This window comes from Gorilla gorilla, chromosome 13 (genome assembly GCF_029281585.2).
Source record: "Gorilla gorilla gorilla isolate KB3781 chromosome 13, NHGRI_mGorGor1-v2.1_pri, whole genome shotgun sequence".
In the NCBI taxonomy this organism is placed as follows: domain Eukaryota; kingdom Metazoa; phylum Chordata; class Mammalia; order Primates; family Hominidae; genus Gorilla; species Gorilla gorilla.
Window position 1 is genome coordinate 89115566 of NC_073237.2, and position 25971 is coordinate 89141536.

The window sequence follows — 25971 nt, forward strand, 5'->3', positions numbered from 1 at the left end:
TGAAGAATCACTTATCTCAGGAAGATGGCCTGTGCCTCCTCAGCCCTGGAGGACGTGGTATAACCAATGCCCAGCATTGCCCTCCACATGGCTCTTCTGTGCAGTTTCCCAAATGAAAGGTTTTTATTTAAGCCACATTGCTTACCATCTTCCCTGTCCTCTCGTGTTTCTAGGGTGGCAGAATTGTGACTTCTGAAAAAGTCGCAAAGGGACACAGGAGATCTGCTAGGCTAAGAATGCTGGGATCCTGCCCACAGAGATCATGCCTTCCCCACCCTGCACCGTCACATCCATGCCCCTCCACCACCACCCCTGTCCATTCCCAGTCGGCTGTGCCAGTTTCACTTGTGATTTGTCATTTACCTAAACATGCTATAAATTAACAAAATATGACTTACTATAAACTTAGTACAGGATTAGGTAAGGTGACACAATGGACAAGAGTGGGGAATGTAAACATTCGAAAATTTGTAAATTGAGGCCAAGCGCGTTGGCTCATGCCTGTAATTCCAGCACTTTGGGAGGCCGAGGCGGGTGGATCACAAGGTCAGGATTTCAAGACCAGCCTGACCAACATGGTGAAACCCCGTCTCTACTAAAAATACAAAATTAGCCGGGTGTGGTGGCGCACGCCTGTAGTCCCAGCTACTCAGGAAGCTGAGGCAGGAGAATTGCTTAAACCCGGGAGGCGGAGGTTGCAGTAAGCTGAGATCACGCCACTCCAGCCTGGGCGACAGAGCGAGAATTTGTCTCAAAAACAAAAACAACAAAAAAAGAAAATTCGTAAATTGGATCATCTCAAGAAGTCCCAGTACTGGCTCCACTCCAAAGAAAGCAAAAGCACAAAAGGCACACATGCCGACTCTGGACGCCTTGCGTGTGAGAACCATCGTCCAGAACCACACAAGGCCGTCACTCTGCCTTGGCCCCCACCCCGCAGCACATATGGCTGGGAGACACAGCAGCCACGCAGGTCTCAGGTCCACATACAGGGCAACGACCCTCCACACCGCTGTCTGCCCATGCATGGCCTGAACTCACAGTCACCCAGGTGAAAAGCAGACCTGGGTGGTTTATTTCCAACAGCTGTAAATCACTGATTTTATAATATGCATATCTGTGTTTAAAGTCAAAATAAAATGCTGGCCTGGAGCAGTGGCTCACACCTATAATTCCAGCACTTTGAGAGGACAAGGCGGGCTGATCACTTGAGCCCAAGAGTTCGAGACCAGCCTGCCCAACATGGTGAAACCCCATTTCCACAAAAAAAACTAAAATTAGCTGGGTGCGGTGGTGCGCACCAGTAGTCCCAGCTACTCGGGGGTGGGTGTGAAGCAGGAGGATCACTTGAGTCTGGGAGGTTGAGGCTGCAGTGAGCCATGATTGCACCACTGCACTCCAGCCTGGGTGACAGAGCGAGATAAAAAACAAAAACAAACAAATACTGACAGTAAGCAACCTCTTAAAAGTCCAACTACATTGGCGAGTATGGACCACGCCACCATCCAATCACATGAGGATGCACCAACCAGCTCTTGCACAAGGTATTCACCTAAGAGGACCAGAGGGAAAGCCCACAGAAATCTCATCCTGGAGCTGTCCCCTGGAATCCCACAGAGCTCCCTGTAACCTGGGAGCTGAGATGTGGGAGGACCTCCAGGCATCACCCTCTAAATGGCAAAGGGACAACTGCTCAGAAGGACAAAGAGCCGCCAGCCTGGCTGTCCCTTCACTCATGTCCCCAGCCTGAAAACCGGGCCACGGCACAGAACTGTCAGCATGCGAGGTTCCAACGGAGCTGAGGCTGGCGCCAGAGAGCGTCCAACCTCACCAGGATTTGGCCCACAGCAGCGAGGTGGAACTCCTGAGCCTTCAGGTTCCTCCAGTATGTGAGGAGCAACAGTGGAAGAACAAGGCAAGCAGCTTCTGCCCCTTCCCCATTTCCTAAACTCTCCAGCTCCCACACCCAGCACTGGAGACAGGCCCAGACCAGCGCCACACCCACCGGGCAGGGCTGGGAGCCAGGGTGTGGCTGTCCCTGTCTCTGTCTCACGGTCTCATCACAGGGCTGGTTGTATCTTGCCCCACAACAAACAGGAGGGAAACTCTACGCTTTGCCTAACTCGCCGACACATCTGTTCTTCCCTCATGTGGCCCTGTGTGGCCCTGCAGACGCAGCGACCCTGAGGGGTGCATCGTCAGCCTGGAATGGGCTCTGCACCTACTTTCCCACTGCGCCAGAGCCCAGCGGCGTCCTACCGGGACACGCTCACCTGCAGCGCAAGCAAGCTCTGCTTCACTTTGTCGGTATCTTAAGGCGGAGGAAATGCGCTCACAGGCGGCCTTGTGGGTTGAGCCCTGTTTGCTGTGGGTTCATTACTGTGACCCTTCCCACTGAGGACAAACCTGGAGCCAGAGTGCTCATTGCTGGAAATGCTCCCCCATCCTGTCCCCTCAGAGCAGTCCCTAATGCTCACCCCACCAGGTTGCCAATGGGACCTCGAGTCTAATCCCATGCCCCTGGCCAACAAGGGCCATCACCACACGAGTCCTCCTGCCAGAGAGGATTCTGGTGGATCTTGCCTCCAAGAATGTTCCTTCCTCGAGGAGAAAACTGGTCACGGCACAGAACCATCTAAGGCATATGCCCTAGGGAAAAAACTGCATGAATCTTCCTAACGGGAACTGTGACCCCCAAACACTCCCAACATCACAACAGTGCAGTGAACAGGCTGGAGGCAAGTCAACACCCACAGCAGCTGCAGAAGGATGGGACCCAGGGGCCTGTCCAGGTCTCAAAACTGCAGATCTGCTCAGAGAACAGGCCCAGGCAAGAAGTGAGCCAGGGCTGGCAACCTTGGTCCCATTCCCACAGACCCCAGCACAGGTGGCAACACCCAGGGGCTCCCATGGCTTTTCTCTAAACCCCAGCTTTTAATATTCATTGGGCAGCAGAGGCCCTTCCTGGGTGTGATAAGCCGCCCCCAGGACAGCCCCAGCAGGTGCCACCACCCTCCCATGTAGGGCCTCCTGTGTTCAAAGGTGCCCAGGGGCAGAGAGCAATGCCATTGCTTGAGGGGCATTGCTCAAGAGCCCTCACCCAGCAGGAGCCTCCAGGAGGGCCGGCAGAGACGGGCCCTGGAGAACAGGGGTTCACGTGGGCCCTCTGAACCCCATGCTTCTCAGCTAGGAAAGAGAAACTGCAGTATCCACTCTGCTGCCACCCAGCACAGCAAATGAGAAACACTTGGAGACTAGCTGGACGCGGGTTATCATTAAGCACAAAGTTCCAAAAGATCACCGGGAAATTGGCAGTGTTGACGCAAAACATGCCCAAGAATTCAGATGTGAATAAAAAGCACTTACCCCACAATGAACATAGTTCTCCCCCAAAAACTCCTTCATGACATTTTTCCCAAAGTCCACTATGTTCTGCAGGTGTTGAAATATCTCTTCCGAGGTCTGTAGGAGACAACCACAGGACAGCCTTCGTGATGGGACCTCCCAACAGAGCCTTGCTTGAGGGGAGAGGCAAAAACCACCACGGACCCCACCGCAAGCAAGGGGCACGTCCCAGCCACAGACAGAACCAGGGTGATGGCCCTCAGACCCAGGGGAAGGGCCCCAGTGCCCTTCCTCATCAGCGTCCCTCCCCAGCCATGCCACCCTCCTCGGCCCAGAGACTTGGGAAGGTAGCAGTCTGAGGACCGCACTGCTGCCGCCTCCCATCTGCCCATCTCCCAAAGCGGCCCCTACACATGCCTTCCAAGGAATGTGACTTTGAAAACCTCCGACATCTCACATCTCAATCTCTAAAGAGATTTTACTCTTTAGCCTCTAAATGTAGAATATTCTTTCCCCAGTCAGAGGTTCTTAAAGAGTCAGTAAGGTGATGAAACTGGTTGAGACAGAAATCATCCCCATGTCCCTCAGTGGCCCGGTACAGCTGTGGTCACAGCTTCTGACAAAAAAAACCCTGGCCGGGAGCAGTGGCTCACGCCTGTAATCCCAGCACTTTAGGAGGCTAAGCCAGGCAGATCACCTGAGGTCAGGAGTTCAAGACCAGCCTGGTCAACATGCTGAAACCCCGTTTCTACTAAAAATACAAAAATTAGCCAGGCATGGTGGCGGGCACCTGTAATCCCAGCTACTCAGGAGACTGAGGCGGGAGAATCACTTGAACCTAGGAGGCAGAGTTTGCAGTGAGCCGAGACCGTGCCACTGCACTCCAGCCTGGACGACAGGGCGAGACTCTCTCTCAAAAAAAAAAAAATAAAGCCCCCCTGGTCAACAGAAAAGTTACCACTCAAGTCTCCACTGATCACACAGTGTGCCACATTATGTCATTTACAGAGGAAATGTAGCCAACTGCTGCCTGGCAGACACTGCCCCGGCCACTCCACACAGGAAGATCTGACAGGGGCCACAGATGCCAGGCCTTGGGGGAGTCAAGGTTAGGGTGGTTTGGGCTCTGCAGTCACTGAATACAGCAAAGAAGGGGACAGAGAAGGCTGGAGGCATGGACTTTGTTTCCATGGGATGCGTTCCACAAACCAAAACCACCTAGGCCTATTTCTCTTCAGCAGCTGAGGCAGAAACCGCAAGACAGTGGGGCCTTCCTATCCTCCGCCTGCCCACCTCGACCCCACACCCACTGTGGCCCCACCAACGGCAGCTTTCTCCCATGGCTCTCTCCCCTCTTTCTACTGTGCCCACGCGGCAGCTGTCACCTCCACCCACCACCACCCCCCGGCCTCCCTTTCTATGACCTCTACCTCAGATGCTCCAACCTGCCATCTCCCAGGAGCCCTCAAGGGGCAGTGACTCATCAACCCCATACCATCGCCCAAGCCAGCCTCCGCCTGCTCCCACAGTGGAACAGCCACCATCCAGGAGCTCACCCCCAGCTCAGCTGCATGTGTCCCCTCACAGGACCCACACATCAGATGGGGAGCAGAGAAGGGCCCTGAATGCAGGAAGCCTCCGCGACTCGGTATGCACCCCAGGACCAACAGAGATTTGCACAGAAAGCTGCAACTCAGTGGTCAAAAAAGAGAGGGCAATGCTTTTTCACGGGTGGTCCATGGCATTTTGCTTGGATGACTCAGAGAAGAGAAACCTAACGACTCCCTCCCACCACAATGTTTAACACAGACTGTCTACCACCACACTGGAGACTCTTATTTTCATAGACACAATTCCACAGATGGGGAAACTGAGGCAGCAGGTGCTAAGGAACTCGGCAACGCAAAGCTTGCCTGATCCTGGGGTCCTCGCCACAAGCAGGGCCCTCTGAGCAGGACCTACATGCCAGCCCAGGGCAGCTCCTGGCTGAGTGCCACATAGACTACCACAGTGACACATGGGTTAACGTGCTGGACCCAGTCAGTTTTATATCAGGAATGATGGACACACCACTTTCTGCACTGAATGCTTGTATCATCTTTGAATGCTACAACTAGCATCAATGTTTCTACATCGGAAAAAAAAATCAGAGTTTTCTTAAATAATTGTTGTAAGTCTGGGTGCAAACCCACCCATCTTACCTTCTTCCTATTTGGAGGAAACTTCAGAAACCGCAGCACGACGCAGCGCTGTTGGAAAATAAGACAAATCTGATTAGTATTTGCTCAAAGCCAAGGCACAAGGTGTCAGTCAGTTTGGGGGTCCCATCCTCAGTGGACAAAGTCCACAGTGAAGCTCCACAGCAAGGAGGCTGGGAAGCCCCCAGGGCAGGGAGGCCAGGGCTGGGACCCAGCAAGGGCACACTGGGCAGTGGGACAACCAAGAACCTTCAGCCTGACCAGCCAGCCCCTCCCAGGACTTTATCTTAAGGAAAGAAATAAAATGGAAATAACCTAAATGCCCAACAATAATGAGATGGTTTAAACACAGTGGCACACATTTCAAACCATGTAATACCAGTCAGTGATTTATAAGAAAGATCAGGTTACTTACAGACACAGATTTGTGGTTATCACATACTGTTAAATGAAAAAAGTTACCGAACGGGGCTTACGGAATGAGCCTATTTTCATAAAAAGAGAAACACACGTGTGCACACACACGTATGGGTGTAATGCTATTTATATAAAGTTCAAAAAACAGGTAACGCTGACCCCTTGTGCCCACCCCTTGGGCATGCATGAATAGTTGCTAAGGAAGGTTCTAGAAGGGACTGGTCAGAGGATTATGGGTCCACTTACTTTGTGATAATTAAGCTATACCCACGATCTGAGTACTTTTCTGCAGGTATGTTACACTTCAAGTTTTTAAAATAAAAATGTTTAAATAAAATAAGTATTGATGTGTCTACATCAAAAGGTCTGAAAGGACATTCGGCACAAGTTTAACATCTGCAAGTAGCAATGATTACGATAACTTCTTTTTAATTTATCTTTATTTTGAATATTTCAATTTTTTAAATGTTCAAAAAATACATTCTAAGAACGTACATTATATGTAGGAGGAGAACGCGCCTGGGAGGGGCTCTAGCTGCAGTGCAAAGGTGGGGGGTCCAATGCCCTGGGAAGCGCCCCTGCTGAGGCCACAGGGCAAAGCCTAAGCAGGAGGGAGGAAACAGGCTGCACTAAAGACGGCTTAGAAAGGGCCATTTTCTAGATCAAAAGATGCCTAAAGAGCAACAAAGTCCCCATGGAGACGAAGCCAGACTCCCCCACCCGCTCCCCGCAGCCCTACTTAGATAATGTACGTCGTTGCTCTTAAATCCCAGGCACCCGGCCCCCCGGGCCCCTCTGACTGAGCTCCAGTTCCCAGCTAATGCCACGCTCCTGGCTCGCTGTGCTGCAGATAGCTGTCCCCTCCTTGAGCCCCAAGCTGAGACCTGGGGAAGCCAAGATCAATGGCATGCATGCTACCGCTGTCCCCTCCCAAGCTGAAAGCAGGCATCAACAATCAATCATGGGAATCGACTGGCTAAGGATCATTTTAATGGAACTATAATTCCACCAAAATTTAAGGAAAGGCAGAAGTTGATCGACAGAAGTCCTAACTCTAGACAGCTCCCCAGAAGTTCGTTCCCCTAAAAGTGCATTTGCTCCTCACCTACACATGATGGTGTGTGCTATTCGAGTGTGCCTGACCCGCCCTCCAACAATTAGGCACCAAATACAGTACAGCTCTCCACCGATGGCAAGCATTCAGTGATGCCCTGCTAGCGATGTGTAAGTGTGATTGAGGGTCATGCTTGAAAATCAACACAATAAGAAAATACATTACATGAAATCCCTGATCAGTGTAAACTGACCCAGGCTGCCATGGTGCAAGCTCTCACCCTGTCCCTCACACAGGGCAAACCCCGCCACCCACAGGGGCCAAGCTTACTCACCTGACAGACTGCATGCACAGAGCTCTGCGACATCTACAGGAAAGCAAGGCCTGTCTCGGTTTATCACGGAACTAACTCATAAGCTGCACAATGGACTTTTGTAGCAAAGCAGTCCTGATCAGGGTGATGCCAGGCCAACACATGAGCTTTCTCTCCGCAGAAATTCCCCACTGTAGCCTCAGAAGAAGGAGTTCAGTGGGCCCATGAACAGAAATACCAACTACAAGAACACAGGACCCCCCTCCCCTGGCAGCATTCACCTGCTAATACAGACTCAGCTTTCTGAAGTTCCCTGCCACTCTGTTGTCAGGAAAGGCGGGAACAACTGGTCTTTTCTGTTTATTTATAAATGGAAATTATAAATTTCCTATGCATTATTATTACACACAAAACCACTCACATAAAGTATAAGTTAATTCAGAAAGCCATTATCTGGCTTATGAAGAAAAAATTTTTTAAAATAAGTTGCACAGGGCACTATACAAAGAAAAACCATACACAGGTCCCAGGAGAAAAAGATGTCAGAGCCTAAATCATTAAGGACTTAGTCTTCAGTCCTTGTGGATAATAAAATAACATCATTCTTCCCGCTAGCGCTTATTAATAATTATTATTGCAATAGCCAGCAGGTGCTAGCACCAGCGCTTCAGGGCCCACGCTACACTCCTAAACTCCATCATCTCCAGCCGTCTCTCCCTCCAAGATGGGCAACTGAGTCTCAGTTTACAGAATGTGGGAAGTGAGACTGCACAAGGGCAGATCAGGTCTCAGAGAACCCAGGTCCAGCCTCGCCTGCTGGCCCAGCCTCAGCCTGGAGAGAAGCCTTGATCAAGATCAAGGTCTTGACCCCAAAGGTCAAGGTCACATGGGGTGAAGCCAAGTTTAGAGGAGGGCCTGGACCCTGGGAGGTTCTCAGCGTCTTTCTGGTGGCCAGGCTCCTCGCTGCTACTGAGTCACCAGCAGGCTATGGGGGCATTGGGTACTGTGCTGCCCCCCAGGAGAGGACATGGACGCAGGCCTTCCAAGCCTAGGCAGAGAAGCCCAAAGCGGCCCTCCCACTTGGCCCTCCCAGCCCCTTCCTCACATTTCCTCCACCACCACATCCAAACACAGTGGCTTGGCCTCCCTGCTGTCACTCACAGGAAATCTCCTGCTATCCCTTCCCACTATGGAGCCCAAGAGCCACAACCAACCAAGGAAACCTGAATACAGTGATTTGTCCATTTCAAGGGAAACTGCTTTCTCCACCCACCCATTTAACATCCAAAAACTATTACAAGAAACCTACCCACCCACACACCCCCAGGGGAACCGCAGTCTCAGCCAGTTTTCATCAATACCAAAACTCAGACACACTCAGCTCACCTATTCTCTACAGCCCATGCCAACTGCCCCATGTGAGGGACCTGATCAGGCTGGGCTGGCTGAGGTGGGTGGTCCCCAAGATGTGCCAGGCTGAGGGCTTTGTAATGCATAGGCCACAGGGCCCCATTACCCTCATGCAGGCAGCTGGCAGGAAACAGGTGAAAAAACACTGTAGCAGCTCTCATTAGCAGAAAGACACAATGAGTCCAAGGGGCACCCATGGCTGGGGAAGGAGGGGGTCAACACAGCCACCTGGGGGACTTCACATGAAGGAGTGAGCAAGAACCAACACCCCAGCAGGCTCCAAGCTCCTGCCAGCTCACCAGGTCTTAACCAGCTATGGAGATAATGACACTACTCCTCTTAAAAAAAGTATCTGAAACCAGATATTTGAAACTTACCTTCTTCTTAACGTCTAGAATAAAATGTTAAAAGTGAAGAAAAAGGGCCAGGCGCGGTGGCTCATGCCTGTAATCCCAGCACTTTGGGAGGCCCAGGTGCGCAGATCAGCTGAGGTCGGGAGTTCGAGACCAGCCCGACCAACATGGAGAAAACCTGTCTCTACTAAAAAATACAAAATTAGCCCGGCGTGGTGGCACATGACTGTAATCCTAGCTACTCGGGAGGCTGAGGCAGAATCACTTGAACCCAGGAGGCAGAGATTGCGGTGAGCCAAGACTGTACCACTGCACTCCAGCCTGGGCAACAAGAGCGAAACTCTGTCTCAAAAAAAAAAGTGAAGAAAAAGAATTAAGATTGGAAGGGAAGAACTTGATACTTCTGCAGTCTGAGGGCTGGGGTGTTTCTTAACAAAAGCAACGCTAAACCAAGGCCCAAGCCACACCTTTATGTCTTGGTAACAGGGAAGCTTCCACCTTGGAAAATTAGATGAAAATCAAGGATTCTAACAAGCCAAAAACACCAAACAACAGGAAGAACAAGAGGAGTGATGCATTTATACACACATAATAAATAACCCGAAGATTTAAAAGGTTAAGGGACACAACTCATCACTTACAAAAGTGGCAAAAAGCATTTCAATAAAAATCCCTTCCTGGGCTGCAGCGCAAGGGTAGGTGGCACAGCCATGTGGAAAGCGATCTGCAACGTGTGCCAAGGGGCCTGATTCACCCAAGAACCCAGCCTGAGCATCAGAAGTCCAAAGAAGTGTGTACGAAGACTTTCGGCAAAGCCCACCCACAAGGATGTCCAACGCAACACTGGGAACCTGTGAGCACCCTTCAAGACATGCATGAGGATTTTCTACATATTTGTGCTATAAAATTAAGTGAAAAAAAATCCCAAAACAGAAACAGATACGTAGTGTTCTTAACTACCCAATAAAGACAAAATACAGTCATGCATCACATAACAACACTTGGGTCAGTGATGGACTGCATGAAACAATGGTGTGTCCCATAGGATTATAATACCACAGTTTCTACCTTTAGATAACAAACACTTCCCATTGTGTCCCAATGGCCTGCAGTACTCAGTCCAGAACCATGCTGTGCGGGTCTGAGGACTAGGATCCATAGGCTGCCCCATACAGCCTGGGCATGGGGCAGGCTCTACCATCTAGGTGTGTTCATATGGCAACAACATCACCTAACAATGCAGCTCTCAAAATGCATCCCTGGTGTTAAGCAATGCTTGACAATAAGTAGAAAAAGACTAGAAGAAAGTGGACCAAAGTGTTAACAAAAGTTGTTCTCTTCATGGAGAAATACTGGATGTTTTTCACTTCCTTCCTTCTGATATTCTATATTTTCAGAGAGAAGAAGCAACAATTGGTGTTAAATAAAAATAGAAGGCCACAAAAACCCCAATACATTAAAAGGGACACCTGCCAATGGGAAGCCTGAGGGGGCACCTTATGGGTGGAATTAAAGCTACTAACTACAAGAGCCTTTCAGGACAGATGAGGAGAGACTTTCCCGCCACCCACGGAGGACTCACTCTGGAGGGGTATCAGCCACCAAATCAGCTGTTCCAGAGATCTGTCAAAAGACAAGGACCAAGGTCAAGTCTTCCACCAGGCTGAGGAGATAACCTGAAGCTGAGATCAGACAACTTTCATGGGAAGGGAAGATAGAAAAAGACAACAGCAGCAGGGGTCACCCCTCAGGATGCCTTCTAGAAGCAACGCTCAGCTCCAGCTTCTCCCGAATTGTGAAGATGACTCCCAGGCAGGGGTCATGGGGGATCCCAAATGTCCAGTCTCAAGAGGCTGCCCTCCCTGTAGACCCTCCTTACCTTACCCCCGCAGCTCCAGCTCCAGCTCTGTCCCAGCCAGAGAAGGCTGCCCAGGGTCTGTCAGTCACCAGGGGCAGGAGGTGCCGAAGTCCACCTCTGCAACCCAGAAAGGGATGTCCAGGATGCGCAGGACCGTGGAGGGAACAAGAAGCAGGGCTTACGGTACTGGGCTCCAACAGGAGGCGCTCCCAAGGGTGAGCTTCGCTTCACTGGGAATGTATGGCCTCAGATAGAAATACAAAGCCCATTTGACACCGGATGAAAAGTGACATCACCAAGATGCCTGTGGAGGATGGGAGCCCAGTACTCTGCAGGCAAGAGCAGGGAGGCCAGACTGGAGACGGCCTGGGGTCAGGGCGCAGTAGGTGCTGGCCCCTTGTCCAACCTGTATGGGGCATGTCCTCAAGCCTCGGCAACTCCGTCCTGACCTCATGGTGTCCTCTGCAGGACTGCAGCAGGCACAGGTGTGGGCCATGGGGGAGGTCACACACCCACACAACTCTCAGAACATGGGGAGGCCGGTGGGGATAGGCACACCTCGTGCATGGGGCTGACCCCTATAGGCATGGAAAGCCTCACTGCCTGTGAAGGGGAAGCAGGGCTGCCTAGAGGCCCACAGTGAGGGCCACAGGGAAGTGTGAGCAAGTCCGGGCCCTCAGATCTCCCAACTGCTTGGCAACAAGGCAGGAGTGGCCGGGCCCTAGGCACAGCCTTGCTCTCTGCAGACACATCAATGATGCTTTTCTCACCCTCCTGGATCGCAGCTCTCAGAAGACACAGGAAGTCACTGGGGAGCTTTGCTCTGACTGAATTCTGATGCAGAAGGAGGCTCAGTCAGGCAGAAGGAAAGTGGCTGTGTCACCTCAGAAGGTGTAAAAGTAGGAGGTGAGCCAAGGCCAAACCAACAAACCCCCGTGCACGAGAGGCACTGTCACAGGCTGCAGTCACCAAACAGCAGAACTCATCACGCAACTGCAGATACAAAGAAAGGAATAAACAAAGAGCGAGCCACAAGCACAGCTCTCCAATGAGCTCAAATGAGACAAGAAGGAACATCACTAGGAAAGAAGCCACATCAGCTGCGTCAGCCTAGAGCGCCATTAAAAATCCCAAATGCAGAATACATCACTAGTTTAAACAAAATGCTAGCAGTAACAGAAAGCTAAGACTATTTCAACTAGGTCCAGCTAAAAATTGTAAAAGGGAGCGGCCAAGGGCTTGGGCACATGTTATACGGTCAGAAAAAAACAGAGAACATAAACGTATGTGCTTTCAGCATCCACAGTAGGAAGTATGGCCCAGTTAACAGTCCTGCAGGACTGCACAATGGCTTTCCACTTAACCTGTTCTAAGTGATTCTGTAATGGATATCTTTGTGTATAAGATCTTTATTTACGTTTCTAATTATCTCCTTAGAACGGACTACTAGAACAGAAATTAGTAAATCAAAGAGTATAAACTTTTTAAAAATTAATCTTTTTTCCTGAGTATCATACATATCCATTGTAAGAAATTCAGAAAATATTTAAAAAACAAAAAAAGTAAAAGTGATTCGTGATACTATCAGTTACAGCCACTTAGAACACTTTCATCTATTTTCTTCTAATCATTTTGTAATTATAACCACATTATGCATCTTCTTTTGTAACCTGCTTTTTCTACGTAACTGTAAACACGTCCTCATATAAAGGACTTAATTCATCCACTACAAAATAATCATTTAAATTATTAAAATATACAAAATCATGCTGTATGGCAAAAAAATACATATATATATGATCTATGAACCAGAAATCTTAAAACACAAGATGAGAAGAGAAACAGTAGAAGGGCACCTGACCGCTTGAACTTCACACCTTCAATGCCCAGACAAATATCCCAAGCACTAAACAGGTACCACAGGGACACCAAAACTCCCCAGGCAACAAAACAATTTGCAGAAATGATCTGAAGCTCTCAGACTTCAGAAAGGTCACGAAACTGGAACAACTGGAAGTGAGCAGCTTTGTCCACACATGTGATCAATTTAGTTGGCTGGTAAGCCAACTAAATGGCAAAGTCTTTCATGTCACCTCTGTCAGAAGGAAAACATCATGACAGCTTAGTGTCATGACAGGAGTGGGCCACCTTCTGCCCCTGCTCCCCAAGGCTGAGGTGGTCCGGAAGGGGCTCAGTGCCCCAGACAAGTGCATGATCCAGATCTGAAGACACCTAGGAGATGGAATGACAAACCAAACCTAAAGTGACCTTCACAGGACAGGACACTGAGCCAAAACCAACAAGCTGAAGGTGAAGGAGGCAGGTGCAGGCGTTACACGGGAGAGAAATCCTGCGGCAGTGCATAAAGGGGCAACCTGTGGACTTCACTAACCTGAGATGTGGCCACTGGCCCAAGTACTGCACCTTCAGGCTGCAGCGAGGAAACTGTGCCCAGATGGGAAGTTCCCCCATCAAGGAGCCCCCACAGGGTCAGTGTCTGGAGCTCCAGACACACACCAGGGAACATGCCAGGCTGCCGAGAGCCTCTCAAGCATGCCACAGGGTCCGCACCACATGAGGCAGAGAACACCATGGTTACCTGTGCCTGGGAAAGTTCAGGTGTACAACCATCCCAAACAGAGGCAGAATGCAAACTGACAGGCAAAATGAGAATCATCCTGGGCCGTCTCTGAGTGGAAGGGCCTTGGGGAAGCTGACCGCCTTCTGTCAGGAACACCTTTAAATGCCTCTCTATGGCTGGCCTGCTATTTACCTTCCTGCCCACCCTGGGCACACCCTCCCACCCTCCTGTAGCCCACACCTAGTTCCTCCATCCCCAGGCCTCATTTCCTACAAGCCCTGCGCTGCACAGAAGGCTCTCTCTCATCCCATGTTTGCATACTGCAGGAAGAACATCACTGTGCTCCTTCTAGTGCTGACAGCCAATGACCATGCAGATCTCCTTACCTAGGCCCTCGGCTCCTGCAGGACGGGCTCAGGCTGGCTGAAGGCGTATCATGTTCTCATGGTGGAGGGGATGGGGGTCAGCACAGGACTCATTAGGGACCTTTCAATTCTGAGAGGAGCTGATGTCCTCTCAGAGAAAGCAACCCTCTCCTTACCTGGAAAAACTTGGCAAAGGCCTCCCTCTCTCTTGGACTGAATGAGGTGGATCTAAGGAGTTGAGTACAGTAGCAGGGTCCACCTGCTCCCACACCCGGCTGGAGGGAGGCTGGGCGCATGCTCAGCATCCACAGGACCACGGACTCCTACTATTCTACCTCACCCATCTCTTATCCCACTGACACACACCCTCTGCTCGAACTCAACAGGTTCTAAAAAGCTGCCTTCTGGGAATTGCTCTCTCTCCTCCTCGGTCCACAGCCTGAGCAAACAGGCCACAGGGCAGAGCTGGTGGGCTAGGCTTGGTTCAGGTTACCACATCAGGCACAGGCTCCATCTGACCTTAACTTGATGGGAAACATTTTCTCATGAGACTATGTGCAGTGATAATCTTCAATTTCAAATGATGAGCTAAAAACAACAACCAAGCAGGAATAAGCACAGTAAAGCAAATTTAGATTTAAAATAAAAAATGAGGCTGAGTACAGTGGCTCACGCCTGTAATCCCAGCACTCTGGGAGGCTGAGGCGGGCGGGTCATTTGAGGTCAGGAGTTTGAAACCAGTCTGGCTAACGTGGTGAAATACAAAAAAATTAGCCAGGCATGGTGGCAGGCGCCTGTAATTCCAGCTACTTGGGAGGCTGAGGCAGGAGAATTGCTTGAACCCAGGAGGCAGACGTTGCAGTGAACCAAGATTGCGCCACTGCACTCCAGCCTGGGAGACAGAGCAAGACTCCGTCTCAAAAAAAAGAATGAATAGCATAGGTCTAGAACAGCCTGGTGGCTGTAGGTAAATTTGAAAAGGTGAAAGAAAAAATAAACAATCAACCTGGCATGGTGGCTCACGCCCGTAATCCCAGCACTTTGGGAGGCTGAGGTGGGTGTCACTTGAGGTTAGGAGTTGGAGACCAGCCTGGTCAACATGGTGAAACCTCATCTCTACTAAAAATACAAAAATTAGCTGGGCATGGTAGCGCATGCCTGTGATCCCAGCTACTCGGGAGGCTGAGGCAGGAAAATCGCTTGAACCTGGGAGGCGGAGGTTGCAGTGAGCCGAGATCGCGCCACTGCACACTCCAGCCTGGGCAACAGAGTAAGACTCCGTTTCTAAATAAATAAATAAATAAATAAATAAAAATAAACAATCATTACAATCAGAGCTGTGCAACAGGGTAGGGCCAGGCTGCCCTGGAGATGCCTACTCAGGGAAGGGGGTGGACACATACTTGTCTGGAACGTGCAGAGGGATCCAAGTGCCAGAGGCAACTGCGTCAAAGCCTCTGCTCTTTCAACATGGGTGTCCTTTTGCTCCAAGCCTGAAACTTGCTGCTTCATCTGCCACTACTTTTGAAATTTAATGTATCAGCCCTCACTAAAGAAAGCCTTAAGTTTACCTAAAATGCAGAGATACATCTAATCTTACCAAGGAATTGGAAGATTAGTATTTGTTTTGGGAAAGGATTCAGGGGATCGGCACAGTAACCCAACAACAAAAGGACTCACGCAGAAACATCCCTCACTTTGCCAATAGTGGACTACACAAGAGAAGGACAGCTTTAGGTTAGCCTGGTCCATTATTAATTCACCTAAAGATCTTGAGCAAAGCTTGTAGTCTCTGTTCTTTAGTTCCCTGTGCTAATGAGCAACAAAATCCAAAGGCACAACCTAGGGGCTACCTGGGTGTTTGCAGCTTACACTACAGCTGACCAATGCACCCAGCATAGGAACAACAGAAGCAAGGCAGGACTCCACTGCCTACATCATCCCTGACAAGCTGTTCGACTCGGGCAGTGCCCTTAACCTCTCTGATTTTCACTTTATTTATCTGTCCAAGGGATGATAATTATCACTTGCTAAGCATAACTTGATGGGTTCCTGCGTAACTGGTCTTTGCAACAATCCCACAATGTGAATTCTATTACTAGTTCCACTTCACAAATGTAGACACTGAGATTCCTGTGCCTTTAACACCCATGCTCTAACTCCTCCCTACATGACACCTATCCTCGCCTCCCTCACCCACCTCCCCGCTTCCAGCCGGCCACATTCCTGCGTGGTTGTACCAGACAGCAAAAGGTCAGAGAGATCTGGGCCCTCACAGAAACCCACACGCTTCACTCTTGGGATTCACCTTTGCGAGATCTTACTGCAGTTTCTAAAACTTTCACCCTCGTTGAATTCAGGTGAAACCCTTCAAATTCTAAAAGGTTGAGAAGAGGACCTGTGGACAACATCCCCTTACTATTAACAGCACAGCAATTCCGTAGTCTCACGAGGCTGAACTCTCTTGGTGCTGAGAGTAACAGCACTGTGGGCACTCTGCTTCTTCCTCCAGTGCTGGCCGGGCCCTCCGTCCCAACCAAGCCTCCACCCCACTGCGGCCTGGCAGTCCGGCGGGCATCCAGGCGGGAGGCGGCACCGCGTGAGGCTGAGCGCGGCACCGACGGGGCGGGGAGGGGGATGTGGAACTGACTCTGACGGGGAACGGGAATACTGAGGGGACGACAGACCGGCCAGGAGAAGGATCTGGGGCAATGGGAGACTGACCCAGTAGAGAGGGGATACTGGGGTGATGAGGAACCCACGGGGTAGGGGGGGATGCTGGAGGGTGGGGGAATTCCGGAGACCGGCCGGGGAGGAGGAAGGTACTGGGGGGACGTGGAACCGACCCGGTTGAGGAAACGGATAATGGGGGCGGGGTGATACCGGCCGTCGGAGTGAGGTACCGGACCTGCGCCGCACGTCCACCGCTCACCTGCGCGTGGGCCACCACCAGGCTCTTATTGCCCTCTCCGTGGTACCCCCATTCATTCTCGTCCATCTTCCCCTCTTCCATGCCCAGGCGCAGCCCTGGCGCCTCGCGGGCTAGGACTCGGGGACGCGAGCTGGGGGCCGCCCGCCTCGCTGGGAACCAGCCGCTGCCGTCGGGGGAGGAGCGCCTGTCAGCTGCCGCCCCCGCTCGACCCCGCCGCGGCGACTAGCAAGCTGTGGCCGCCGGAAGCCACGCCCCCGGCGCCTGCCATGACGGAGTCGGGCAATTCCGGGTTCGTGACACTTTCCTCACACCGATCGCGACGGTGGATGGGCCGGCGGCCATCTTAGTTACTGGTAGAGCGACTCATTTCCGGAACGCGGTCTTGGGAGCCGCAAGAGAAGCTTCCGGCCTCGGCGCCGGATGTGTAGCTGGCGAAAGGAGCCGGCGGCTTTTCGGCGCCCGGTAGTGACCGGCAGTCCCCGGGTAGCCAGGGTGTCTGGGTGTTGGGACCGCTTAATCGCGAGACCCCAGCAAAGCTCTTGGCGTCTCTGAGCCTCAGCTTTTGCTTCTGTAGAATAGGGTGTACTCATCGTACATTTCATGGGAATACCTAACGCAGTCATTTGGATGGTCCTGTGAGGTAGAAAACATTGTCCAACGTTCTACGCGAGGAAACGTGGCTGGGCCACAGGACTGGACTCCCTAGTCCCGCTTTTGCCTGAAGACTTCGAGGGACGCAGTTGGAATGCAAGGCTCCTGCTTGGCGGTGAGGCAGAGGGCTAACGACCTTCCTTCTCCTAAATTCACTGATGCGGCGGCAAGAATGGCACCGCCTCGTAGAGCTACCGCATTTCCCAAACTCGTAGTCTCAGGACCACTTTATACTCATAAAAATGAGGGCCCCAAGCTTTTGCTAATGTGGGTTACAGCTATCGATGTTACCACATTCTAAGTTAAAATGCTTTAAAGTCTTTTGTTCTTTCGTTTAAAAGTAAACAGCCGGGCGCGGTAGCTCACGCCTGTAATCCGAGCACTTTGGGAGGCTGAGGCGGGCGTATCACCTGAGGTCAGGAGTTCGAGACCAGCCTGGCCAACATGGTGAAACCCTGTCTCTACTAAAAATACAAAAATTAGCCAGGTATGGTGGCGCAGGCCTGTAATCCCAGCTACTCCGGAGGCTGAGGCAAGAGAATCATTTGAACCCAGGAGGCGGAGGTTGCGGTAAGCCAAGATCGCGCCATTGCACTCCAGCGTGGACGACAGAGTGAGACTCCATCTCAAAAAAAAAAAAAAAAAAGTAAACATTACATTCCACGCCCACCACCAAAATAAAGGAGTGGTATTGTTTTACACTTTTGCAAATCTTTTTAAAATCTGACCTAATAGGTTCTCACATGTGCTTCGGCATTCAGTCTGCTGCAATATATTGCATTGGTTGACATATACATTGTGAAGAACATCTGCAGTTACGTAGTTCACAAAGAGAGGACCTGCAGACCCAACTTTGAGAACGGCTGGGCACCTTGCCAGGCCTTGGGAATTGTAGTGAAATCAGGCCAGTGACTCAGGAAAATGAGCTGAAGGCTTTGAGCATCTCTTTCCCCCCATTTTACGCCTCAAAAGGGAGGCTGGGGCAAGGCATGGTGACTCACGCCTGTAATCCCAGCATTCTGGGAGGCCGAGGTGGGCGGATCGCTTGAGCTTAGGAATTCCAAACCAGCCTGGCAACATGGCGAAACCCTGTCTCTACAAAAAATTAGCAGGGTGTGGTATCTGTGCCTGTAGCCCCAGCTACTTGCGGGGCTGAGGGGCTGAGGCGGGAGGATCGCTTGCGCCCGGGAGGTTGAGGCTGCAGTGAGCCGTGACCAAGCCACTGCACTCTAGCCTGGGTGACAAAGCAAGATTCTGTCTCAAAAAAAAAAGTGGGGGAGGCTGGGTGTGGTGGCCCACGCCTGTAATCCCAGCACTTTGGGAGGCCAAGGCGGTGGATCATGAGGTCAGGAGTTTGAGACCAGCCTGGCCAATATGGTGAAACCCCATCTCTACTAAAAATACAAAAATTAGCTGGGTGTGTGGTGCACGCCTGCAATCCCAGCTACTCGGGAGGCTGAGGCAGGAGAATTACTTGAACCCGGGAGGTAGAGGTTGCAGTGAGCCCAGATCGTGCCACTGCATTCCAGCCTGGGCAACAGAGCAAGACTCCATCTAAAAAAGAAAAAAGGAGGCCGGGGGGGTGGGGGAAGCTGGGTGGGAGGTGGCTCAGGACCCTCCACAGGGATGGTTGAGAAATGGGGGCAGAAACAGCCACTCCTGGAGGTAAGTAGCTCCCAACAGAGAGAGAGAGGACCTTAGGGCTCACAAAATTCAGTCCTTCCCACGCCCCCACAAGGCCAGGGAAGCTTAAACATGACTGCAGTTGAGTTCCTCAGCACCCTGCAAAAGGAGAGTTGGGGTGAGATTAAATAATATATTAAGCATTAAAATATTTCCTTGAAACCTCTAAGGTGCTGGAAATGTTCTGTATCTTGATTTTTTCCCCCATGGAGGTGTATTATATCCCTGATACTTTAAAATTGCCATTATATGGTGATGATAAAAAGCAGATTCATGCTGGGGATGGTGGCTCACGCCTGTAATCACAACACTTTGGGAGGCCCAGGTGAGTGGATCACTTTGAATTCAGGAGTTCAAGACCAGCCTGGCCAACATGGTGAAACCCATCTCTACAAAAAATAACAAAAAAATTAGCTGGGCATGGTGGTACACACCTGTAGTTCCAGCTACTCAGGAGACTGAGGTTGGAGGATCGTTTGAGCCCAGGAAGTGGAGGTTGCAGTGAGCTGAGAGCACACCACTGCACTCCAGTCTGGGTGACAGAGCCAGATGTTGTCTGAAAAAAAGGTTTTTTAAATCCAAATTTGGTTTTATCATTCTTTTTAAATTCACAGGCAACAGCACCTGGGCAGACCATGCCATTTCCCCTCCTGAACTCGGGTGCTTTGAAAGAAATATAGGGGGCCGGTCGCGGTGGCTCCCGCCTGTAATCCCAGCACTTTGGGAGGCTGAGATGGCCAGATCACCTGAGGCTAGAAGTTCAAGACCAGCCTGGCCAACATGGTGAAACCCCGTCTCTACTAAAAATACAAAAATTAGTTGGATGTGGTGGCATGTGCCTGTAATCTCAGCTACTCGGGAGGCTGAAGCTGGAGAACTGCATCAATCCAGGAGGTGGGGCTGCAGTGAGCTGAGATCCTGCCACTGCACTCCAGCCTGGGTGACAGCAAGACTCCGTCTCAAAAAGAAAAAAGAAACAAATATGGGGACGAACAGTGGGAATGCAGAGGAGAGGGTTCCCATCTGAGGAGGCTGGAAAAGAACCATGAGAAACACATGTCTGTGGTTTAAGCTATACAGCCTATGGTATTTTGTCATGGCAATCTGAGCCAAGAGAGGGAGCAATTTAATTAGATGTGTTATGCTCTTCTATCTAGGTCCAATATAGATTGCCAACACTGTTAGTGCTTTCTCCTTTTGTGTTAAAAAGGAAAGATAGAGGAAGGGAGGGAAGAAGGAAGGATGGAGAAGAGAACAGAAAAGTAAAGTGAAAATGTCTTCTAACCATATTGAAAAGCTATCCAGGGCCGGGCACGGTGGCTCACGCCTGTAATCCCAGCACTGTGGGAGGATGAGGCGGGCAGATCACAAGGTCAGGAGATCGAGACCATCCTGGCCAATATGGTGAAACCCTGTCTCTACTAAAAATACAAAAATTAGCCGGGCGTGGTGGCGGGCATCTGTAGTCCCAGCTACTCGGGAGGCTGAGGCAGGAGAATAGCTTGAACCCAGGAGGCAGAGGTTACAGTGAGCTGAGATTGCGCCACTGCACTCCAGCCTGGGCGATAGAGTGAGACTCCGTCTGGAAAAAAAAGGAAAAGAGAAGTATCCAGAAACAGGGTGGAAAAGCACTGGTAATTGTGGAGTACCAAGTAATGAGTTCTTACTCTACTCTTGCTATTTTTATGTGTGTTCGGAATTTTCCTTACTAAGAAAGTATGTGATACCATGTGTTGCCACAATATGGCATGGCATGATGAGAAGGCACTTCACCTCTGTGGCGTTTCCCCCCAACCCATAAGCCCTTTCTAATCATTAGAAAACATTAAACAAACCCAAATTGAGGGACAATTCACACAGTTCACACAGTTCATACTGAGAGACCGACCAGGAGAAGGAAGGATCTGGGGGAACGGGAGACTGACCCAGTCTAACCAGGACTTCAAAACTGCCATGGTCATGGAAGACAAGGATAAACTGAAGAAGTGTCACAGATCAGGGAACCCTAAGGAGACATGATGACTCAATGCAATGTGGGATCTTGGATTGGATCCTGGAACAGAAACAGACATTGATGGGAAAACAGGTAAAATCCAAATAAAACCTAAAGTTTAGTTAATAGTAGTGTACTGATGTAAGTTGTTTTGTTTGGGCATGTGCCAGTTATGTGTATTCACTTTGGGGGCGGCTGGTGAAGAGCACATAGGAACTCTGTACTACCTTTACAACATTTGTGTAAATCTAATCCCAAAATAAAAAGTTCATTTACAGAAAAAGAAGACACTCATTGTTCAGCTCCTTTCATAATTAATTGAAATTCAAATAATGAAGTGTCGGCCAGGCACAGTGGCTCACGCCTGTAATCCCAACACTTTGGGAGGCCCAGGTGAGTGGATCACTTGAAGTCAGGAGTTCAAGACCAGCCTGGCCAACATGGTGAAACTCCAACTCTACTAAAAATACAAAAACTAGTCAGGCTTGGTGGCGGGCACCTGTAATCCCAGCTACTTGGGAGGCTGAGGCAGGAGAATTGCTTGAACCCAGGAGGCGGAGGTTGCAGTGAGCCAAGATCGCACCACTGCACTCCAGCCTGGGTGATAGCAAGACTCTGTCTCAAAAACAAACAAAAAACAAATAATGAAGTGTCTCATATATCAGTGTGGTGAAACAGTCTTAGGCAGTGTTTGCCATGGGTGATGGGGAGGGGACAGACAGCACACATATGCACTGCTGGTGAGGGTGGGGAGGCATTGCAATGTTAAAGTTCAGTTTGGCCATATTATTAAAATTAATGCCACTAATCTCACTTGACTCATCTCCACAGCTAGAAATTTAATCCTATGGAACTCTCCCTTAAATACTCAGAGATAGGTACAGGGTGTTCATACAGACAGGAGGAGTGATGACAGGACTTGGTTTTCAGCTTGGGACACTTCAGGATGGCCTCCGCATTTCTAACAAGTTCCCAGATGAGTCTCAGAATCGCTGAATGGTGACATACTCAGAAAAACCATACAGCTAGTAAAAATATATGTTAGACCTGTTTTGTACTGACCTGAAAGATGTTGAAAGCCTATGGTTAAGTAAAACAAATGTGTGAGAATGTGTATAAATGAAACGAAAAAGGAAAAGAGATTATTATATTAGCCCCACTGGAAAGAGGAAAGTGGGAGGAAATTCACTTTCCTCTTTTTTTTTTTTTTTTTTTTTGAGTCAGAGTCTCGCACTGTTGCCTGGGCTGAAGTGCAATGGCGCAATCTCGGCTCACTGCAACCTCCACCTCCCGGGTTCAAGCAATTCTTCTGCCTCAGCCTCCCAAGTAACTGGGACTACAGGCGCACGCCACCACACCTGGCTAATTTTTTGTATTTTTAGTAGAGACGGGGTTTCACTGTGTTAGCCAGGCTGGTCTCGAACTCCTGACTTAGTGATCCGCCCGCCTCGGCCTCCCAAAGTGCTGGGATTACAAGCGTGAGCCACCGCACCCAGCCAACTTTCCTCTTACATTTCTATATTGTTGACTCTTTCACAGAGAACATATTCATATACCACTTCTCTAAAATTTCACAAAATGAATAAATCCTCACACATTTCTTTTTCTTTTTTTTTTTTTTTGAGACAAGTCTTCCTATGTTGCCCAGGCTGGAGTGCAGTGGCGCAATCTCAGCTCACTGCAAGCTCTGCCTCCCGGGTTCACACCATTCTCCTGCCTCAGCCTCCCGAGTAGCTGGGACTACAGGTGCCCACCACTACAGCCGGCTAATTTTTTGTATTTGTAGTAGAGACGGGGTTTCACCACATTAGCCAGGATGGCCTCGATCTCCTGACCTCGTGATCCGCCCGCCTGAGCCTCCCAAAGTGCTGGGATTACAGGCGTGAGCCACCACGCCTGGCCAATCCTCACACATTTCTTAAATAGGTAGACCTAGCTCTATGTTTAGATATGCAAGATGGCCACGATACATTGTTAAACACAGGAACAAATGTGTTTGAATGGAAAAGAAAAGGAATATGTGTCTTATTGTTAACTGAGCTTTCCTTTGGCGATGTGCACTGATGATGCTACATGATTCTGTAACATTTGAATTTTGCGTAAAAGATGTGACTTACCTGTCTGATCAGAAACAAGAACAGAGCCCTGATGCAGCAGCCTCAGGATGCCCAGCCAGATGGAACTGGGGCAGCTTTCCTGAGGGCGGATGCAGGTATTTGGTTCACCTGAACCTGCCATGGGATAAGACCCTGCTGTCCTGAGGCAACCCCACAGATTCTGAGGGGTCCTCCCAGTATGGTGAGTCAGGGGCCTCAGCACACGGCTCCTTCCCACACAGGAATACAAAGATGGGCATGCTGTTACCTGGATTAGCAGTCACTTTCCTGGGGTCTTGTCAGTGTCAGCTCTCCATCCTGTGCTGCTATGACAGAATACCACAGACTGGCTAATTTATAATGACCAGAAACTAATTGCTCACAGTTCTGGAGGACAGCAAGTCCAATATCAAGATGTCAGCATCTGGCAAGGGTCTTGCTGTGTCATCGTATGGGAGGCATCACATGGCAGAAGGGTAAAGAGAGTAAGAAAGGACAGAACTTGCCCTTTGATTTTTTTATATCTTTTTTTTTTTTTGTAGTCCAGTGGTCTTTTATTTTTGTAATACCTATTATGCCGTAAATTCAGAGGGAATGGGTACCAGCAGCTCAGGCTCCTTTCCACTGGCTCTCGCAAAGTGTTCTCTGGGTGGAGCAGGCTGGCGCTTCAGTTGAATCCAAGTACCTTTCTCTTTGGCTTCCTTCTTTTTCTGATCGTTTTCCTTCACTGTCTTGGCTATCTTGGCTCTTAGAGAGCTTAATGTGCTCAATACGCACATTAATTCTCTTGGCAAGAATCTTGCCCTTGTTTACAACAATGCCAACAGCATGCTGAGTAACACTGTAGACTGCTCCAGTTTTGCCACGGTAACATTTGTGAGCATTCCTTTTTTGAACAGTACCTATTCTTTTGATGTCTACAATATCACCTTTCTTATAGATTTGCATGTATGTGAACAAAGGAATAACTTCTTGTTTTCTAAAAGGCTTAGATAACATATGCTGGGCCCCTCTTCTCTTCCCTTTGTGTTCATCATTTTGGCAAATTACTGGAAGATGGCGCTTCCAGCCAAAAGGCAGAACTTGCCCATTTATGGTGGCATTAATCCCACCTATGAGGACAGAGCCCTTATGGCCTAATTACCTCTTTTTTTTTTTTTTTTTTTTTTTAAGATGGAGTCTTGTTCTGTCGCCCAGGCTGGAAGGCAGAGGCACGATCTCGGCTCACTGCAACCTCTGCCTTGCAGGTTCAAGTGATTCTCCTTCCTCAGCCTTCCGAGTAGCTGGGGCTACAGGTGCGCACCATCACACCTGGCTAATTTTTGTATTTTTAATAGAAACAGGGTTTCACCATGTTGGCCAGGCTGGTCTCAAACTTCTGGGCTCAAGTGATCTGCCCACCTCAGCCTCCCAAAGTGCTGGGATTACAGGCATGAACCACTGCACCCAGCCCCTAATTACCTCTTAAATATCCCACCTCTTAATACTGTTACGATGGCAGATAAGTTTCAACATGAGTTTTAGAGGGGACAAACATTCAAATCACAGCACCCACCCTCCACCTGCCTCTCTTTTACACTCCAGGAAAATGCTCTCCAGGGTGACAGTCCAATGTTAGAGTTCAATTTGGCCATATTATTAAAATTAATGCAGCTAATCTCACTTGACTCATCATTTCCACAGCTAGAAATTTAATCCAATGAAACTCAGTACTGCAGCATAATCAGGGACACCCCAACTCCACCCCAGTGAGGGCATCCCACGGCATTAGCATCATCTTTGACTTAGACAAGACAAAAAAAAAAGTACAGTCCATCAGAGAAAAGATTGACATCTTTGTCTATATTTAAAATTTTAACCTCAGGCCCAGTGGCTCATGCCCATAATCCCAGCACTTTGTGAGGCTGAGTCAAGAGGATCACTTTAGGCCAGGAGTTCAAGACCAGCCTGGGCAACATAGCGAGACCCTATCGCTCCAAAAAAATTTTTTTTAATTAACTAGGCATGATGGCACACCTGTAGTCGCAACTACTGAGGAGGCTAAGGCAAGGGGATCATTTGAGCCCACGAGTTCAAGGATACAGTAATCTGATTGCACTATTGCTCTCCAGCCTGGGCGACAGAGTGAGACCTTGTCACAAAACAGAAGGTAAAATTTCAAGGTAGCAGAATAGTCAAATTCACAGAGACGGGAAGTAGAATGATGGCTGCCAGAGGCTGGGGGAGGGAGGAATGGGGAGCCAGTTTTTAATGGATTCAGAGTTTTGGTTTTACAAGATGAGGAAAGTTCTAGAGATTAATGGTGGTGATGGTTGCACAATATTATGAATGTACTTAATGCCATTGAACTGTATATTTAAAAGTGGTTAAGGCCAGGCGCCGTGGCTCACACCTATAATCCCAGCACTTTGGGAGGCCGAGGCAGGCGGATCACCTGAGGCCAGGAGTTTGAGACCAGCTTGGCCAACATGGCGAAACCCCATCTCTACTAAAAATACAAAAATTAGCCGGGCGTGGTGGCAGGCACCTGTAATCCCAGCTACTTGGGAGACTGAGGCAGGAGAATCGCTTGAACCTGGGAGGCGGAGGCCACAGTGAGCCAAGATCACACCATTGCACTCCAGCCTGGGCAACAAGAGCGAAACTCCCATTTCAAAAAAAAAAAAAAAAAAGTAGTTAAAATGGTAAATTTTATGTTATGAATATTTTATCACAATAAAAA

The 25971-nt window shown here is 49.7% G+C and overlaps 1 protein-coding gene across 2 annotated transcripts in view; it reads right to left on the minus strand.

The window, feature by feature from the left end:
* Nucleotides 1–17186, minus strand: part of IPPK (inositol-pentakisphosphate 2-kinase) — a 55975-nt gene extending 38789 nt beyond the window's left edge. Inside the window, exons 1-3 of one of the 2 annotated variants that reach the window (XM_004048263.5) lie at nt 16827–17186; nt 5547–5594; nt 3367–3462 (exon numbers count right to left, since the gene is read on the minus strand). In XM_004048263.5, the coding sequence (XP_004048311.1) occupies nt 3367–3462; nt 5547–5594; nt 16827–16907 (225 nt within the window). In that variant the 5' untranslated portion in view covers nt 16908–17186. Of the gene's footprint in view, nt 1–3366; nt 3463–5546; nt 5595–16202; nt 16794–16826 lie in introns of those variants that run through there. The other variant, XM_063696558.1, reaches the window with a different exon arrangement.
* Between the last annotated feature and the right edge of the window lie 8785 nt (nt 17187–25971).